Source organism: Rhinolophus hipposideros, assembly GCF_964194185.1.
Source record: "Rhinolophus hipposideros genome assembly, chromosome: 6".
NCBI classification, from domain to species: Eukaryota; Metazoa; Chordata; class Mammalia; order Chiroptera; family Rhinolophidae; genus Rhinolophus; species Rhinolophus hipposideros.
This window is the reverse complement of record NC_138052.1, coordinates 17,815,766-17,836,339: the sequence shown is the minus strand read 5'-3', so window position 1 is coordinate 17,836,339 and position 20,574 is coordinate 17,815,766. Positions and strand designations below refer to the sequence as shown.

The 20,574-nt window shown below is 33.8% G+C and overlaps 1 protein-coding gene across 4 annotated transcripts in view; it reads right to left on the bottom strand.

Annotated features, from left to right (window-relative positions):
* The window catches only part of R3HDM1 (R3H domain containing 1), a 113,455-nt gene that overhangs the window by 75,189 nt on the left and 17,692 nt on the right, over positions 1-20,574 (bottom strand). For 3 of the 4 annotated variants that reach the window (XM_081052319.1, XM_081052320.1, XM_081052321.1), the window contains 9 exons: positions 16,289-16,403; positions 14,816-14,894; positions 8,114-8,173; positions 7,890-8,030; positions 4,197-4,305; positions 4,010-4,105; positions 1,961-1,998; positions 1,827-1,877; positions 1,491-1,717 (listed from right to left, as the gene is read on the bottom strand). In XM_081052319.1, the coding sequence (XP_080908445.1) occupies positions 1,491-1,717; positions 1,827-1,877; positions 1,961-1,998; positions 4,010-4,105; positions 4,197-4,305; positions 7,890-8,030; positions 8,114-8,173; positions 14,816-14,894; positions 16,289-16,403 (916 nt within the window). Of the gene's footprint in view, positions 1-1,490; positions 1,718-1,826; positions 1,878-1,960; positions 1,999-4,009; positions 4,106-4,196; positions 4,306-6,100; positions 6,234-7,889; positions 8,031-8,113; positions 8,174-14,815; positions 14,895-16,288; positions 16,404-20,574 lie in introns of those variants that run through there. The other variant, XM_081052322.1, reaches the window with a different exon arrangement.

Here is a 20,574-nt window from a genome sequence, read left to right as displayed (position 1 = left end):
TATCATATCAAGGGACAAAAAGAGTATTAACATCAGTTTAAAATTTATTTCTCACTGTCCCTAATAAACTAATTTGATAATTTATTTCTAACTGCTTTTATGCCTGCAGTTGATTTCATTTTCTGTTACACATAGACTAAAAATGTCAACTGACTTTCAGTATAATTGCTATAGGTGAATGAGAAAAGGACAAAAAGGAAAATATTTCGATAATGTATATAGTTAATTCAGTTTTAAAAAACAGTTGATTCTGGGTGGAGAATTAATCTTTAATGAATGAAATAAAACAAATATGATACACTATACAGATTTCCTCCGAAGTATAACTTCTATTTTAAGTTGTGCCAAAATGACTATTGACAAGAACTATATAAAAAGTCATTTTTTCCTAGTAAGAGTTAAATTTCTTTTTATCTCTTAAGATAATACAGATACTAATTAGTAAATGTTCCTAAAATGTTTTAATTTGGAAGTGTGTCTAAATGCCTTTCTAGTGATATATGACTAACTGGTCATTTTTAAAATAAATGCATCTTTGGTACACATATATTTTATATTCATAAAACTTACCTGTCTTTGGCAATATCATATACACTAGGACATTTTTACTATCTACAATAAAAGTTAAAAATGTGACAAGTGCAATCCACATACTTTAACATTTAAAACACTGAGTATAGTCAGAGATTAAAAAAATACTCTGTGACCTTCAATATACATCTCTCCCTCTAATTGTTATCTGTACACCACCAAATGTTAGGCTAACCCAAACAGGTTAAAGAGAGAGAGCCATTTCTGCTGACTTTCATGATTATTTGGGATAAAAATAAGGATCAACAAGGATCCCAAAAGAAACGTGAGGTTCTTGAGTATTGAAGCCAGTTAGTGAAAGTGAAAAGAAAAAATGTTATGAACCTCAATGTTATGTACTCTAAATGCAAAGAAGCTAGCAGAATTGAGTACGTTACTGAAATTTCCACTCACTGATAGTAGTTACACATTATTTTTCTTTAGTTTTTAAATTCATCAAAAACGCCTCAGCCATTTTATTGATCTTTGAATGGCAAATGAAGGACTTTATCATGAAAAATGCAATCCATAATTGATAGTATTAGCGGAAAATGCAATCACTGTTAAAAATCCTAGGTGAGAAACTACACCTTCCAACTATAAATAAGCAATGAAAAATTTCCAATCACTTCTGGAAACTCAAACAAGAGATGACATTTCATTCAATCAACCTGATTAACTATGTCACAAGAGAGAATTATTTTAATTGATGTTTTAAAATCTCTCTCTCACACAGAGAATGAATTATAGTATCAACAAACATGTATTTCCTAAGTACTCTGGAGGCAATCAATGCACCTCGTTGGTAGGAATTTTGTATTTTAGGATAATTACAGAAGCCATATGCTAACTGAGGAGCTAAGACAACATTAGGGAAACTAATGTTTTGATTGCACAGTTTTAGACACATATTTTTATACCTGTTTTTGAAAGCCTGCCTATGCTTTTGTTGCTTCCAGAACTATCACCTCTTGTCAGGACTGAAATTCCACTGAAGCTGCTGGCTTTGGTTACAGCAGGCTTGAAGTTGCGGAGAGAGCTGTCTGAATCTGTGCTGCTCCAGGGTCGAGGTTCAGAGTACTTCAGCTCGTTCTCAGTGCTGCTTTGATGGCTATTCGTTGATCTCCCTGAAGCATCTTTATTAACCCTGCAATTTAGAAACGAAACTTTGAAAAGCGAGTAGAGACAAAAACAGAAAGATAAAGAAAAATGCTTTAATTTTTCAATAATACTGCATGAAAACATGCTTCCAATACCTAAATATCTGGCGCCTCTGCTGTGTACTACTAGCATCCTCATCTTGGATTCTGTTGACATTTTAATAACACATTTTTACTTTTATTAGCATCAGTCAGACAGTCACCAAAACAAATGTTAAAAATTCCCTTACCTTTTGTCAATAATATAATTCTCTTGGGAACACAGGGACTAGAAAGAAAGATAAAAGGTTAAGCTTTTGTCAAGTACATAACGCCATCTGTAAACTACTGATTTTAACAAAAATCATGTGCAGTAATATTTAAAAAGTATCCCCACAAAAATCCCACATTGGAATAATAGTACACAACTAAATGACAATGGAATTTTTTTGGCTTGGAGATACTATGCTTACTTTTAACAGATACACATTTTGAAGCCATTCATTTTTGTGGTACAAATTATTTTGAAAATAAAAGTCCCTTTCAAACAAATAAATCTATTTTTATTATTACATATTCAAGGTATACGAGTCTGTAGATTCCACCTCACAACAAATATTTTGATCCCCTGTGCTTTGGCTGTGTATGTAGCAGTGAACAAGCAGCTACGCCTCAAAGCAGCTTATGCCAAACTGCTCTAATTCTATTACCCTATCTCAGGCAATCATCATTTTTGCTTGTATTATTATAACAGTCTTCTAATGAGTTTTCCAGCCACCAGAGGTCACCAAACTATGGCCACCCACCTGTTTCTGAAAATTAAGTGTTACTGGAACACAGCCATGCCCATTCATTTATGTATTGTCTATGGCTGCTTTTACATTAAAAAGGCAGATGTGAGTAGTTGCAATAAAGACAGAATAGCTTGAAAAATCTAAAATACTTATCATCTGGCCCTTAGCTAAATGTCCAACTACCTTAACTAGCTTTCAGGGTCAAGTCATCCATCTGCTTCCTGCTTATTTCTCCAATCTAACCTTTCCTCATTTCTTGTGTCATCCAGGCCGTCTAGTCTAGCTACCCTGAATCTTTCAATTCCTCACATGTCAAGTACTCCTTTACCTCTGGGCCTCTGCAAATAATGACTCTCTACTTGGAACACTTCATTCCTTTAGATCTCCCCTTGGAAGGTAATTCTTCCTCTCATTCCTTAGTTCTGGTTTGTGGCATTTCTCTGCCACGTCCCAAAGTGTGTGATGCTTCTCTGCTGTGTCCCTGTTTCAACTTCACGTCTCTACACAAATCACACACCATATTTTCATGTCTGGCTATTTATCAAGGGTAGAGACCTCATCTGTCTTATAAACTAGAGAGACAAATAAACCTAGTTTAGGCTCTGAGTTCAGAAAACCTGGGTTGAAATCCCAACTCTGTCATTTTCTAGCTGTATTATCTTTGGCTATTTTACTTAGCATCCTGGAGCCTCAATTTCCTTAACTGTAAAATAATGATAATATCTACCATATAAGGATTGTTTGAGGGATAAAATATTGTAACTGTCCATGAATATGTTCTCCAGGGCCCAGCATAATAGCTACTATAGCTGCTCAATAAGATCTATTGAATGAATATTATAAATTCTTAACTGACAATCTAGAATTTAATGTTATTTACTCTGCTTTTCTTAACATAGAGGAAACTTCTATCTCTGGCAGTGCTAACACAAACTACTTACACTCATATATCCTTGTATAGTTAAGCACAGAACAGGTGTTTAACAGATACTGGTAAAACCGAACTGATTCTCTTCTTGAGTATATGCATAAAATAATTAGCCATTTAAAAGATCTCTTTTAAATAATCACTTGTGAAGTGTAAAATAAATATTTATCTAAAAAATCAATTAACTTTATTTTAAAAGAAGAAACCAAGTTCGTTATCAAGAAAAGCCCACTAATAAGTAGGATTTAGAATATACACGATTTTGTAGACACTGACCAATGTTCTAAAAATCTCAAGTCTGTGAGAAGTCTGGAAGAAAAAAATATTAGAGAAACTATATACTTAGTCCAATGTACTACTCCTACAGTCCATCTGCTACTAACATTTGAAAAATTCCTATAACTGCTACAAGTATTACATTATTAACACGAACAAGACAGATCTCAATTATTTCTTAATGGTGACTTTGTATGTAACAAATGTGGTTTAAAAAATGTGATCAAAAGATTAAGGGAGGATCCCCTATAATGCAATTAGTATATATTTTAATATGAAGAGCTAAATGTAATAATACATACATCTTGGGAAAATATGCGGTCTCTAGCTCTCTGGTACTCTTCTTCTCTTTCTTCTATAGATTTGCTTCTTCGGTCATCTTTCAAACGTATTCTCATCTAAAGAAAAGAGAACAATTCCTACTTGGGAAAGTGACTTGCTGGTGTAAGTCCTGCCCCTGGGAAGAATGCTCCGACTGCGCTACATTACCTGGGGATCGTCTTTGTCCAAACTAGCGTTATCTCTCTTGAGGATGTATCGTTTCTGAAAGTCTTCACCTTTATCATCCTTGATATGTTCATTAAATTTCTGATCAGGTCTAAAAAAACAAACAACAAGGGAACAAAAAAGACAACATATAACATTTACACAAAAGTTAAATCTAACATTTCATGAAAAGTAATCAAAGTGACCACTCACTTGTACCATTAATAGGAACTTATGTTATCTCATTTACTCCTCACAATAATCTTGAAACAAAATATTAGCTACACCATGTTACGTGTGAAAGGCATAAGGAATACAGCATGGTCTCTGGAATCAGATTGCTTGGGTTCAAATATTCAGCCTTACCAATTTAGTTGCGTTAGAGCTTGCAAGTTACTTAACTTTTATATTCCCTAGTTTCCTCATTTGTAAATGGGAACTATAATCTATCTACTTCATAGGGTTGTTCTAAGATGAATTAATAAATAGCACTTATAACAGTAAACACTCAGTAGAACTGTTATTATTATAAATATTACTAAGAAAACAGGTTCAAATGGCTTAAGCAACTGTCCAAGGTCAAAAGGTAAGTACATGACTGAGTGATAGCTGGAGCCCTGGTATATAAGACCCAAAGCCTGCATATCCTCTGCACTGCCTCCTCTAAATCTAAGAAAAAATTCTCTCTGAGACAAGGAAAAAAGTCTAGCACAGTATCATGTTACAATCCTATAGTACCTGGTTTGGTGTTATATAATTGAAAGTAATCAAATATTTTATGGTTGAATGAACTATAATTTAAGAGACTACTTCAAAATGCAACCAAGTTACCAAAAATGCTTAATTACAGTAGGGTACATCTTTGTTTTACGTTAACTGAAACCACTTACAAAAGAGAACTTTTTTGGAGGTTAATATTGTCACCTAAAGTAATGATTATAAAATCTTAATATATTTTATGGCTGATTGGTCTTTCCTCTATGGAAATGTTGCAAGTTCTACTGAGATCCAGAAGACAGACATAAGGCTGTGGCCCTTGGAAAACAATTATATAAAATTTCACTATCTCAAATATATTTTTAGCTTCAACACATTAATTCTTTCAACACTCTTGTGACTAAATATCATCCTCTCATGAAATTGGAATTACTTTTTGAAATACATGATATATAAAAATACATTTAGAGGTTATAAAGAAAGTCTCATTGAACGCCCAAGTTGTATTTTTTACATATAGTTAAAAAAATGTGTTAGTTGCATAATATATTATGAATACCATAAGTAAATTTCTAAACCAAATAAACCTGAATAATGACATTTTCAGCAAACTGACCAGTTATTTCAATATGTAGTACTCAAGTAATACTTCTAAATATTTGTTTTAACCTAGTGAATTTTTAAGAAAGTACCATATCTACTTCCTGTCAAATGATGCAAAAGGAGATGTAAAATGAGAATTTTCTAAGTTAAAGAAACCTCTATTTTAAAATGTATTTAGGTAAGTGAAACAAAGAACAGATCCCCACATAAACTTATATGAACTAAACTTAAATAAACTTAAACAGAACTAAAGAGACAAATAAAAAGAGTAAATACAGTTTCATGACCAAACTAATAAGAAAAAGCCTGCTTTCTTTAGGAGTTTGAAAGATTGTCTATTTAGTTGTGACAACGGCAACAGCATGTTATTTCTATCACATTATTGTCCTATTTACTTATATCAACTATTTTTTTGCAGCTAAGTCATATTTTCTTATTCAAGGAGTTCGGACTTGGGTGAGAGACTGTTATTCCAATATGAATTATCATTTAACCAAGGGCCTGGCAACTTTTCTGAGAGCAGCTGGATTCCCACACCCAGTACACATCATTGGCAGGCATTTCAGCTAACCTTCAGACTGTCTTACCTCTTTCTTTTACAGATGCCTGAATTTACTGCCCTGCAATCGCCAACTTCCCGCTCCATTGAGACACCCCAGTGGACCCCGGGTTGTTCACATCCACAACACCACTGGTTCAAGGCTGGAGCGGGTAATCTGCCTATGAGGAAAAGGTAAGTTTGTTTTTATTCAATGTGGAGCAGATCTCTAAGGTTTTCTGGTTTATAACCTTCTGTGTATTCCAGAAGATATAAAATAAGAATACAGTGTAACTTCAATGATCCGAAATGTCTTTACAACTATGCTAGTGATCCAGTCTTCCTTGAGTACACCATCAACATCTGTGTTTAGCTAAACGTTGACTCCCGTGATAAAGAGAACCCTAAAGCTTTCTGACATCATTCACAGCGTTCAAACGACTGAAGTTACACTGTATTGAAAACCTTAGAGAGTCACCAGTCAAAATGTTAGTCAAAATGCCTGCTAATGTGTATGGGTATCCAGCAGCTCTGAGTAACGTTGAAATGTACTTTAAAGGAATGTGGTTAAATGAATTAGAGTTCTATTCACCTTCAGTCCAGCTCAAACGTAGCCGTTACTATCCTACTTTAGCTGTGATATAACTACTTGGGAAAAGATTAGCTGATGGGTGGGATATTTTTAAAAGATTATGGGATGGGCAGAAGAAAGTTAAATCAGATTCACATTTGAAGGTAAAATTTAATCCCTAAGGAAAGACAGGATGCTTTTCAAAGACATCTATTTTCATTAATTAAAAAATGTAATTTTTAATTTTAGTTTTGGAACAATCATTTAAAAATACTAGGGTCCATTAATACATCTATTTAGTTGACAACATACTATTAGAAATGGAAGAAAACCAACTTACTTTCAGGAAATAAAATGGCAGCTAGAAGAGTAAAGGCCATTACAACAGAAGGGACGTAAGTGAATCAAATATAACCATGCAAACCGAATGGTGCAAATACAACACACTAAGAGAAGTCTAGCTTCAAGAAAGGCAGAAAAATAATGAACTGAAAAGCACTATTTATGGCATCTGAAGTTGAAGCTCATTACCACAGATCCATTGCTGCCACAGAAAAAATTCTTTTGATAGGCAAATCACCACCAAAGAGTAAATTTTAGCTGAACTCAACTAGTTGCGTTAGGATTAGCTTTACAAATAGGCAGAAGAGGTGCTGTGAACATGTTATAATTTTAGGTGCCTCTGCATCAGGCCTTTTGCTCCCAAATACAAGCACTATCTATTTCACCAACACTATAAAGCTATCACTTTTTAAAGCAAATGGCTCTTAACTCCTTAAGAAAATTTCCTCAGTAAATTATAAGAGCCCAGAGGTGGACACGACTGCATGGCTAACACCGTATTAATCAATACACACATCTTCTTGTGATTTGTAGGAAAAAAGGAACAAAAACAGAGGTGGAAAGGATGGCAAACTGACAGAAGACTCAAAATTATCCCCCCCCCCTTTTTTTCAAATTTGCCTAAGGTTGGCCATAGCTACCTAAATTACACTAAATTAAAAATCCATGAGAATGGTTATCCAACGTTACTGATACTATGACCCCAGAGGATTTCTTTTGCTTTTGTTTTTTTAGACCAGTCCTCATTCACCTGCACTTTGAAACTAGTGAGTTAAATGTACTTTTTGATCCAATCACATAAGGTTATCATGAAGCTTAGTTAGGCTGCTAAAACACGTGGAAAACCTCAGATGAAAGGTGCTGTAGAAATATGAAGTATTGTTACATACATATATAACATATACCTACATTTCTTGATACTTACATTCTTGTATTGCTAGTTTTGTTTACTATGACAGATTTCCCACTCTGATCAACATTGTGGTCTAATCCAAAGTAAGCGGCTACTCTGTGTAACAGCATCCTATGGTAAGATGTCATTGGGGGGAATTTTTTACGTGGAGACCTAGAAGTAGAAGGAAAACTAATTTAGTAAATCAAGGAGAACTGCGATGACAATTTTTTTTCCTGTTAAATATCAGGACTTACTCATTATTACCAATGAAATCTAAAATTTCTTGTTCCAATTTCAACAGCATCATTCTGTCCCTGAAACAAAATATGAAGACTTGTATGTAAAACTTAAAACGGAAATAATCATAAATGTTGAATTTATACTGCTAAACACATTTTCTTAGAAATTGTACACTGAGGAATAGCACAAGCTTGATGCTAGAATATTTACACGTTTTCTAAAAAAGTAATGTTTTAAAGGAGTGAAACATTTTTTAGCTTAATTTTTTATTCTGGAAAATTTCAACGTACACAAATATAAAGAGAACAGTGTAATGAACATCAACATAGTCATCACCCAACTTCAACAATTATCAGCATGTGGTCATTCTTAAAATAGATGTATTTTGATCTAATTATCACTATACTTGAGTGTGTTCTGTAAATATATGGATAATAAGAGCACATTAGTTTTTACTTCCTTACTCAATAAAGCTGAGAGGTAGCAGTAAAACAGACATTTCTAGTTAGGCTCGTGGCTTTGTTATCATGCTGAACTCCATAGAAACAGCACTCTAAAGCATACGCAATTCCAGAAACGACAGGAACACTCCTAGGGGAATCTCACGTTAGTATAAGCGTGGAACTGCAGCAGAGCAGTATGAACTCAGAAGGAGAGGACTTTTCAAATCACTTTGTCGACTGCTATTATATACTTTTAAGATTTGGGAATTTTCCCATAAAAATCAAAATGAACCAAAAGCCTCCAACATGTAAAATACAGAAGAACGCGAGGATAATGTGCACGTGCTCCTTCAGACCGCTAGGGTCCCACTTAGTGTGCTGAGGCTGTAACAAAGGAATGGTGCCCCTCCGCCAAGGACCTCCTTGTTCACACACCAAGAACGTGGCTCAAGAGAGTATTCCTGTGCTCACTGGAAATTTCATGTGCATGGTGGGAGGGGGGAGGGGGAATGGGACAAAAACAACTCAGAGAACCTTAAAGGTAGAAGTAGCTTTACAGATCATTCAGTTCTGTTCCCAAAATTTTATAAATGAAGAAAACTAGGCAGGGAGGTTAATGTTTCCTTCCCAATTAAACATTATATAGTAGATCCCTCTCAAATTCTAACAGAGCAGACGGTGCTTCCTGCTTAAGTTGCCTGAAAGGCTATATATCAGCCCTGAGTTTGATCCTCCCTCTACATAACAAAAGAAGTCTCATAAAACTGAGTAATAGTTGACCATACATTTAAAAATATTAGTTGAAAAATGAAGAGAAAAACATAAACATGCCAACCTGGTGACTTCAAATTTGAAAGCTGAAAACAGAATTATCTTTTTTTTTAATTATTATTTTTTTTTAATTAAATTTATTGGGGTGACAAGAATTATCTTTTAACACAAACACTATCAACATTCAATTTTGCTCCCAAATCTGGTTTTCATTTTGTGTTCCCCATCTCACTCACTAAGTGGTGCCACGTTTCACCTAGAATATTGTACTAGAAGTATTTTTTTGGCCTGTTATAATCTTTTTTTCTAATCCTCTTACATAGTTAATTACTATTGCAAATTTTATCTGTCTTTACTGTCAGTTTCTCTTCTGTTTCGACTGCTAGTACCCTGGATCCAAACAATCAGCATCTCTGACTTTACTACAACATAATAGTTTAATGTTTCTGTGTCTTCCCTTGTTTCCTCGAAATCTATCCTACCTAGAGCGTCCATAATGATCTTTTACAAACACACATGTGAACACATGTCATTGCCTTGGTTAAATACTTATCACAGATTTACCACTGCTCTTAGGTTAGAATCGAGCATCTGTAAAGTGGCCTGCAAGGTAGGCATAATCTGGACATTATCTAGTCTTAATCTGCTCCCCCTTACTCACAGAACTCTTACTGGGTGTCATCTTGGTTATGTCTGTACTTGTCAAGCTCCTTCCTTTCTCAGTCTCCTTGAACATGCTGTTTCCTTTGCTTAAAACTTCTTTTATTCTTTCATAGACCCTGTTTTATTTCATACTTTTACATAATAGCATTTACCACAATTGTCCTTATATAGTTATTTGGACTATATAGAGGAGCTATATTTGCATGGAATAAATTAATGAAATTCATTCAATTTGAACGGAATAAATTAATGAAATTATTTCATCCAAAAGGTCTTAATACATTTTTCCTTACATTTTGGGAGGAGGATACGGAATTTTTACTTCACAGGGTTTCCCACTACAAAAGGACTTACTTAACGATAAGACCCTCTTTTCATCTAACTTTTAGGGGTCAATTTGTCTTAAAGTGATATAATTTTCAGTAACTTTCCCGATATATTTTATACACTTATTGTAGAAAAAAAGGAATCTGAGGTAGGCAAATTATTTGGCATTCACAATACAATGTATTTAAATTGGTTTTCTGTGTCTGAGCTATGCAGCAGGCGTCTTAAAGATATATGAAATGTTCTTCAGTGAATGTACTGCCATTGAAAAGAAATTTCTGTTGTCTCCATGAAAGAAAACAAAATCTAACACTTTCATTAGTCACTGATACAAATTCAGGTTTTTCCCGCCTTTCACACGTGGTCTATGGATTACAGAGGATTTTCTATTATCTGGATCACTTACTATTTAAACTAAGTTCCCCTGCTTAGTTTATTAATCTTTCAGTTACAAAAAAGAACTTGTTAGGTAAGGCTGATAACTTCCCTAAATTCTTACGAGTGACACTTCCTGGCCTTTTATCCAGTATAGCTCAGTCCAAGCTCCCAAATTTTCAAATCTGTAACCAAGGTTAGATATTTTGGTAATGTCTGTAAGCTAAAAATGAATAATCCTTTATAAAATACATACGGGAATTAAGTTAATAGATCCACAAATTACTTTTCTTAAGGCATATGAACCTAAAAGTAGGCACACTTACTGAAACTGTTATTGTATAAGCTTTAAAAGGAATCAATATAACAAAAGGAACCGATATGATATAAATGTCGAATTCCTAGCTTATACACCTGAAACTAATATAAAATTGTATTGTCAACTGTAATTGAAAAATTAAAAAACAACAGGAACCAATATATGGTGTCTATTTTTAAAAAATAATGAAAACAAGGATCTCAATCAAACTGATCAGTAGTAACCTACTACCTAAAGTGAAAATGAAGGGTCAACAATCTTTTAGTTATCAGTGTTCTAGTCATTATACCAGAACTAACTTTAGAGAAAGTGTGTGTAGATGTTATAACAGTGGCAAATAAAAAAGAAGAAAACAATAATGCCTCCATCTGACCACCCCCTTCCCAATGTTACATAGGACCTTGGTCAAATATCCGCAACAGATACGAAATAACACGATTTTCACAAACTATTTCAAACACAAATTACTTTTAAAATATCCATTCTCAGAAGTAATCCATGGGGTTACTCCCCTTCATTAGTCATCTAATACAGTTACTTTTATTATTAGTGTTTCTTTAATATAGATAGAATTTACACAAAATGGGTATAAAATCAATACTGAAATAGGTGTAAAATTATGTCAGTGAGCGCAATCTCTTTCGAGGACAACTTCAGATTCCTAGGTTTTAACTCAGCCTCTAAAAATATTTCTTGCAGGAATTCCAGGTAAATTATTATTTAACATCTGAAATAAGTTTATTTACTGGGCTGAGGACAAGGTAAAGATTTAATAATGTGAAGAAAAATTCTGAAAGGAATTCTTTGAGCAATATTTAATCTTGAAAGCTTTAGTGCATATCTGCCACACTTACCACTAATTTTGGGCCCCTGTATATCTAGCAATTGATTGTGTTTCACTGAGAGAACACTGAGCCATCAATTAAGCAAATGTTGTTTCTCACAAAATTTAACATTAGCTACAACTCCCTAATCCACAATGACATTAGTAATAACATACTTTAGCCATTACATAAATTATTCATCTATATAATCATTCTAATGAAAATGCATACACAGAAGGAATAAAGTACTGATACATGCTACAACATGAACCAACCTTCAAAGTATTATGCTAAGTGAATGCCAGTCACAAAAGACCACACATATGACATTCACCTGAGATGTCCAAAATATGGAAATCTATACAAAAAAACTAGGTTAGCTCTCAGGGCATTGGGAGGTGACAGCAGCAGGGTATGAGGTATTTTTAGGGGGTGATGAAAATGTTCTATAATTGACTGTAGTGATGGTTCCACATATCTGTGAATACACTAAAAATCATTAAATTATACAGTTTAAAAATTAATATGCAGGTAACTTACAAACTTTCACATTTGTAGAGGAAAACAGAAAAACACAATAGAAAATATTTTGGAGTGCATAAAAATAGATTTCTAATCTTTGTCTTTATTGATGTCTCTCCTACAGGTTCAGAAGAAAAATTCTGCCCTTTTAGGCCTACCTTGTTTCACCCAAACTAGCTATATATTTTTCTACCTTCCCCTTATTTTTCAAATCACTGAGTTCTGGTTTCTAGCATTTTACTCCAAAAGAAACAGCTTGTTAAAATAGCCAACAACTTCCTAGTTTCTCAGTCTAATGAATTGTTTTTGATACTTCTATTTCCACTACCCTGTTATTTTATCTTCCATGAAACTGTTCTCCCTTGGCTGACTTCTAAAACAAATGTTCACATGATTCTTTTGCTATCTTTAGGACTCAGTCTCTTCCTTCTCCTTTACCTTTTATATACTGTCTTTCCATAGAATTTTGTCCTTGTCACTTATTTTATCTCTCTGGCAAACTCATTCATAGCAAGCCTCACCTCTCCTGCTAACTCCTGAATCCGGGCTCATTTACTTGATAACCAGAGCCTCTTAACTGCCAGCAGACTTCATCTCCTGGCTTTTCAGCAGGCACCTCAAACTATATTTATTTATTTATTTGTAACAAAACATGCCCGATTCCATTCAGGCTTGCCCCTTATTTACTTTGTCAAGTTAATGGGACTAGCTATCATCCCAGCCAGAAAGTTAGCAGCTACTCTGTTCTACTCTGTTGTCCCATTACCCTTCCAAATCCAAACGATCACCAGGTCCTGCCATGGTACCTCCTGAAAATCTTTTCAATGTGTCCTTTTCTCTCTGTTCTCATATGATGCACAATTGGCACTTCAACTAAGACTATTTTTTATTGTTCATTACTGTCTTACAGATCTTTTGAACGAGGCTGACTTCCCAGGAGGACCCCACACTCACCGACACTCCCCACCCCAGCGTGGTGGTACTATTCTATGTTGAGAACAACTGGATATAATCTGTCTTCGTATCTCACCATCAGTTTCTAGAATTACTTGCCATATGCCACACTGCTAGAGCCAGAGTAAACAATCTTGTCTTTCCTTGAATACACCTCTTCCCCTCTCACAATACTATGCCTTGTGTCTATCTGGAAAGTCTTTCTCATGCTTTGTATGGACAGTTCCCATTTAAGGCACTCTGAATTCAAGACTCAGCTCAGACACTACCTTTTCAGTGACACCTTCCCATGTTCTCTCCAGCAGAAGTGGATGTTTTCACAGCACCTCGAAAAACTTCTTTTATAATATCTATTCTATTTTAATTATGAATCATGTGTTTCTTCCTAGCACAGAGATAGTGAACACTTTAGAGTCAGAAATCATATATTACTCATCTTTATATCTACAGTGTTTAGCACAACCCTTAGCACATGACAGATGCTCAATACAAGCCTGTTCATTGGATTAATGAATTCATCTTTCTTTTAAAACCAGTGAGGAATAAACTTGAACTTAAAAAAAAAAAAAGCCACACAGAGTTGACTGATTCCTCCTCACTTAATACCTATACTCTTTCAATCCCTACAACAAGGAGACCACTTTTCATACTAATAGTTCTCCTTTTAGGTTCATGTTAAGTGCAAATTAGAAAGTCAAGATGGTACTGAATACAATAAATCCTAAAAGAAAATACATGTTTCTCTTGATGTATGACATGAGATAAGTGTGAGACTAGAGAGGGTTGTTCACGTTTTCTTCCATGTGCACATACCCAATGAAACTGTTTTATTTTTATTTCAGTGCTTGTTAAATAACTACCACTCTGGGAAGCTAACATCAAAACGATGGATTCTTAACCTTGGCATCTTCGTCCTTTTAAAAGTGTTGATATTTTGTGGATAAGCCTTGTTGTAGGGAAAATGCCTCAAAGGGGTTAGTGACCTGCCAAAAAGTTATAATCTACCTATTCAGTACCCGGTAAAACTAAGGATTTCAACTAGTTAGTGACTCAAATAAAGCAGCACCTTAAAAATCTTTGGGTTGAATGTTTATAAACTCAGAGAGATGGAACAAAAGTTCTGCTTTTAACTAAGTTCAAAAACTCATTATAAACGAATACACTAAGTTCGTATTTGGTTGAGTGCATTATTGGGAGGTGTATTTTTCTTTTTCTTTCATGATTAATGATATCTCTGTATTTCAATTAACAATCAAAATATCTTGATGATTCTGTATTTCCCCAAATTCCTACAGAATATGAATTATTTTTATATCATGGTGACATACATAATGAAAAAGGTATTTATACATGTGCATACAGTAGACCAAGGACACCTTAGCCCTAAGAAACTAAAATGTTTCTGGTGTACTTCAGATATTGCAACCTTATTCTATTACTCTAACTCAGTAATGAAAACATATATAGCAAATTATGGTACTCTAGACGCAATGTAAACCTTATAAATTCAATTGTTACCTGGGATTGTTTTTTAATGTATTTACTAAAAATTCATGTAGATCTATGCCAGTTGAATCAGTGTATTCTTGACTGGAATCTAAAAAACACAAAAACCCAGTATAAAGTTGTTTGAAAACAAACCCTTTTTCCATTTACACATGATGCATATCTTAAATAAAATGAGATGTCCCACACTGAAAAAAATTAACAAAGGAAATTTATGATGAACTCAGATGATCACAATTTTTCTATTCCCAATAATGAGCAGACATGGGTTTATATAACTGCATGTACATGCACTCTTAAAACAAATTGATAAACGTGCCAGTTTAATTTACTGCCAGTTTAATTTACTCAAACGTGCCAGTTTAATTTACTGATTCTTTAAAGATCCTTTTACATACTCACCACAGTCCTCATGTGCAAAAATGCCTCCTTAAGTGAAAAATTAAAATGTTTAGACAATTAACTACAGTTGTAGCAAATTAAGACAGCTTAGTTTAGTTGTGAATATAGGTGGAGAAAAGAATGTGGAGGTAGATTAGGAATTTTAGATCTGAAAAAAATATTTATTTTATTAGATTTGATCAGGTCTATCACCAAAGGGTTGTTTTCAAAATATTTTTTTCAAATATTTCTGTTTTTTTCTTCCCCTTAAATGTAATATCCTTGGGCTGTTTATAATACTGGTCAGCATAACTGATTTTATAAATTAAAGAAGCATTTTTATAGACTTGCAATACTAGATGATGGTGAAGTCCCTTAAAATTTATTATGAAAGATAAACATTCTGGGTTTCAAGGAATATTATTAATGGATACTGAATTATTTAAGCATCAGCTCTTCATATCACAAGGAATTAAACAATAAAATTTTTAGTGGAATGAGTATTCAAATTATAGTGATTCCATGTTTTCAATACGAGAGAGACTAAAACAGATCAACAGTTATCTTCCTCAGTGAGTCTGGAATGTGTTGCAGATTTTTGGCTAAAGCATCTTACTGATGCTCAGAATTATGTGTTTCATTTTGCCCAGATGAGCAAAACTATCTGGTTTCTCTGAAAATAAGACCTAGCCAGACCATCAGCTCTAATGCTTCTATTGGAGCAAAAATTAATATGAGACTGGGTTTCATTTTACTATAAGACCGGGTCTTATATAATTTAAGACCGGGTCTCATATTAATTTTTGCTCCAAAAGACGCATCAGAGCTGATGGTCCGGCTAGGTCTTATTTTCGGGGAAACACGGTATATTATCTCTTTGGTTTGTTGTGTATCATTTTTAATATAGACATATGCTAGATATATACATATCATCTATCTGTATCTATTATCTATATCTATATCTATATCTATCTATCTATCTATCTATCTATCTATCTATCTATCTATCTCTACATCCGTATATAATTATTTGTGGGATAAAGTATGGAATTATCAACAGTGAAACTAAAATTTTGGTTAAAAACACAGAAATAAATTGCAAACCTCTTGATAACATTTTTCTGGGCAACTTATCATTGGCTTTTTCTTTTTCTGCTTCATCTTTTGAGGGCTTCTCCTCTTTTTCAAATGATTGTGTTAACTGGATCTGAATTTTCTCCTGTTGGAAGGTAAAATCAATTATTAAATGAAAATATAAAGTGATTCAGTTAATACCACACATTTGTATTTTCTGAGTGACATAAAATTGTACGGAAGGGGCCGGCCTGGTGGCTCAGGCGGTTGGAGCTCCATGCTCCTAATTCCGAAAGCTGCCAGTTCGATTCCCACATGGGCCAGTGGGCTCTCAACCACAAGGTTGCCGGTTCGACTCCCGCAAGGGATGGTGGGCTGCACCCCCTGCAACTAGCAACAGCAACTGGACCTGGAGCTGAGCTGCGCCCTCCACAACTAAGACCGAAAGGACAACAACTTGAAGCTGAACAGCACCCTCCACAACTAAGATTGAAAGGACAACAATTTGACTTGGAATGAAGTTTTGGAAGTACACACTATTCCCCAATAAAGTCCTGTTCCCCTCCCCCAATAAAATCTTAAAAGAAAAAAAAAAGTGTATGGAGGAAAAAAAGGAAAAAGATTTTTATTTTATCCAATTAGATTCTTCAAAATAGGATACAACTTAAAAATATTTTTACCACTTTTATCGAAGTCTCGATAGAAAATGTTAAAATTAATGTTTTGAGTTGAATAATATATCAATTGAAACATATCCTGTAAATTATTGTAGAGGAAACAAATGTTTTATATAATAGTTTAAATGTATCTACTTGTAAATCCTCTGAAGGATCAGAACCAAGGTCTTCCTAACCTACGTTTGCACTGGAGATGCCACGGCCAAGCAAAAGCATAACAATTATCATCAATCATGACAATAGGAATATATGAGTGCCAAGTCAACACTTAAAAAAAAGTATTTTTGAGTATTCGTTATAATCTCATATTCCTTCATTCTCTTGACATATAAAAATGTAAGTACATATTTTTCAAACCCAAATCCACATTACTTTCATTATTTCTTATTTGAGATTTATATATCACTGTTCCCCCTTCAATTACCACAAAGTTTTTTAGAAAGATTTCAAACAAGATTATTTTCCTTCCTGACATGTATTAATTCATTGTAAAGTAACCATATTCTTCAAGACGTTAAAGGAGAACTAATTCTACATTTAATTTTTAAAACAATGCCATTACATGCAATTTCAGACCTCCCCTCCCAACCCCCCCAATTACTGGAAATTAATTCAGATAGCCTAAAAAGGTAAAAATCACATAGCTGTTAATTCAGGCAAAGTTATAAAGAAAGGCAGAACAACTACCAAACCATTTCTACTAAAGATAAAGAAGTGGCCCATTTGTAGACTAAATTATATTGTTCTTCAGTGATGAAAAACATCAGTCAATTACTTTGCTTCGCTGGGAGATGGGTGATGGTGGCAGTAGGCACACTAAGTCAATATCAAAGAAGATATAAATTTCAGGATTCTTAAACTTGCAACCACCACGATTTCTACTAAACATTTTTCCCCCACATTTTTTTTTTTGAAGTAGTATTTGGCAGAGCAATTTCAGATCAAATACATGTATTTTTTCCTATAAGGTTGCTGACTATTTGCATCTCTTATAATTCTCCTTCCCCTTCCGTCTCAGTTCAAATTTGTGTTCAGAGTCTAAAGGGCAAAAGCTATGCACTGGCAACTTTCACTAAAATAATGAACACCTGCCTTATGCGTTCCTTTTGTCTTGCTTACCGAACATCATACATTCGTCAACTTCATACATTCATCAACTGGTAAGTCGTCTTTCTCATCATGACTCATTTTCTTTTTGTAGATTAAATTTACCAGGGTCACACTGGCTAATAACATTATATAAATTTCAGATACAACTTTATAACTTAACATCTGTAGACTCCATTGTGTGCTCACCATTTGCAGTCTCGTATCCTTCAGTCATCTTGTATCCGACTTCCTTTATTCAATTCATCCTCGTCCCACCCCCCTTTCCCTGTGGTAACCACCATTCTGTTGTCTGTATCTACAAGTTTTTGTCTGTTTTGTTTTATTTGTTGCTTTTTATTATAGACCCCACATGAGTGAAATCACATGGTTCTTGTCCTTTTCTGTCCGATCTATTTCACTTAGCATAATACTCTCAAAATCCATCTATGCTGTATTATGACCCATTTTCTAATCTATTTTCTTTATTGTTTTTATAATTGTAAAATAGATATTTAAAAATGAATCCCAGAACTATGTTTCAAAAGTAGAATATTGAAAGTTTTCCTGACTTACAGTGTCTATTCCTGTTACTCAAGGATAATCTATGAAATCCAGGTTGGAAGAAAAGATCTCACATTTAGACTGTCACTAAAAGGCACTTCGAATGACTATTAGGTTTCATTTCTCAATTCTCCTAAAGCTGTACATTTTAATTACAGATGTTAAACTATTTTATCAAAATGAACTGTATTTAAAAATCTAGTAGACTTAATGTACTAAAATCTGCCTTCAGTTGGTACTGAGGACTTGTTTCCAGTAGCACACAAACAAGACATATTTTCAATGCTGAAGTCCTCATATACATGCTCTTCTGACTAAGTAACTAAAATGATAGCAACATCTCCTAAGGAAGTTGTAATTCCTTTACACTTCACGCTGTCACTGACATCTGTTCTTGAGGTCACTTCCCCCTCATAAGCTCTCATCAGACACAAGTGATACCTCTCTTTTAATTGCTTTTCAACCTTTTGAATAATGAGTTTTATTCCAGATTAATTCCTTAAAAAATCACATTCTGAAGCAAGCATTATTAGTTGGAAAGTATCTCTACCTTCAAGGAGTAGATACTAACACATTTTATTAGAAATAATTTATTTTCCAATTCCCATTCAGGTGAAATTTAGTTAACTCAAGACTTGGAAGAAAACTTTCTACTAGAAGGAGTATCTTTCGTTCAGTGAGGGTAATAATAGGTTATTATCCCAAAAGAAAAAAATTATTGTACCCAAGAGAAATTGAGAAAGAATAACTGAATTCTGGCATTACTGCCTTATTCATTATTTATATGCTATAACTCAGCTTTTTGAACTATAAATGCAAAAATTATCATCTGTGATCAATAAGATATACATTAATTTATAACACATACTCCTGATATTAATTTTTTTCTCATGTAAGTTTTCAATAGCTAAATTTATGTAGCATTATAAAGAATTTCCCCCCTATATTTTTCAGATAGGTAAAATGTACTGAATAAAACCAAAGATCACATTACACTTTTTCTCAAAAAGAATGCACTTTTTCTGGATTAACAGTCTTATGAATACGTGACCCTTCTCGTTTCCTCAGTCTCCTTCGACTAATTACAGAATGAAGAAATAAGTTTTCAAAAAACATTACACTGCCCGTCACTCCAGCTTGAAGAGGCATATTCTTTACTCTGACTTCTACAAAAGAATTTTTTTAATTGCTATTTCAAAAACCATTTTATTGAATTTTTTTTAGAGTGTATCATAACTCTTCACCCTTATTAACAAACCATGCAAAAGCCAAAGGTTAACATTTGAAAATGTTCTCAGGAAACAATTCTTAATAAACTATTTTAATTCTTAATAAACTCAAAGCAGACTGTATTTCTGCTTTTTGCTAGGAAGTCTGTTATTTTATTGCTAAAAAAATCAATTTTATAGAATACATATAGCTATCTTCTATTTATGTAATTAAATTTTAAATAAAAATCACAAATAAATTTTGAATGTTGTGTGCCTGACATGAACACATTTCAAAGGAAACTGTGATTTTTAAGTATTTTTTTTAACTGATAATATATAATCTATTTTAAAAACTTTCCTTTTCCTGCATTTTGGAAACAAATAGGTACAATGCTTTTTAAAAAAAACAGAACATATTCTAAATATGTGATGACTACCTTGACTATGTGCCGGGCGGCTTCTGAGGGCATCATCTTCTAAGTCGAGGCAAACAAAGTACAGCAGTCTTTGTTTTAATCAACAAATGCACAACTGCCATGTATTATAAAACAAAAAACATACAACTTATCGTGGCCTTTTTTTCCCCATTGTTGTTTTCTTAGTCATAGCTTGTTAAATAACCACAAAGTTGCCTCAATTCTCTGGAAACGAATTGTTGGGACATAGGGGGATTTTAGGTTGCTCAAACTCTTAAGTAGAACAAGACACTAACAACCAAAGTTATCAATGATAAACATTTGTAGAGCGTCCAAAGCTATTTATGTATAAAACGCCCAAA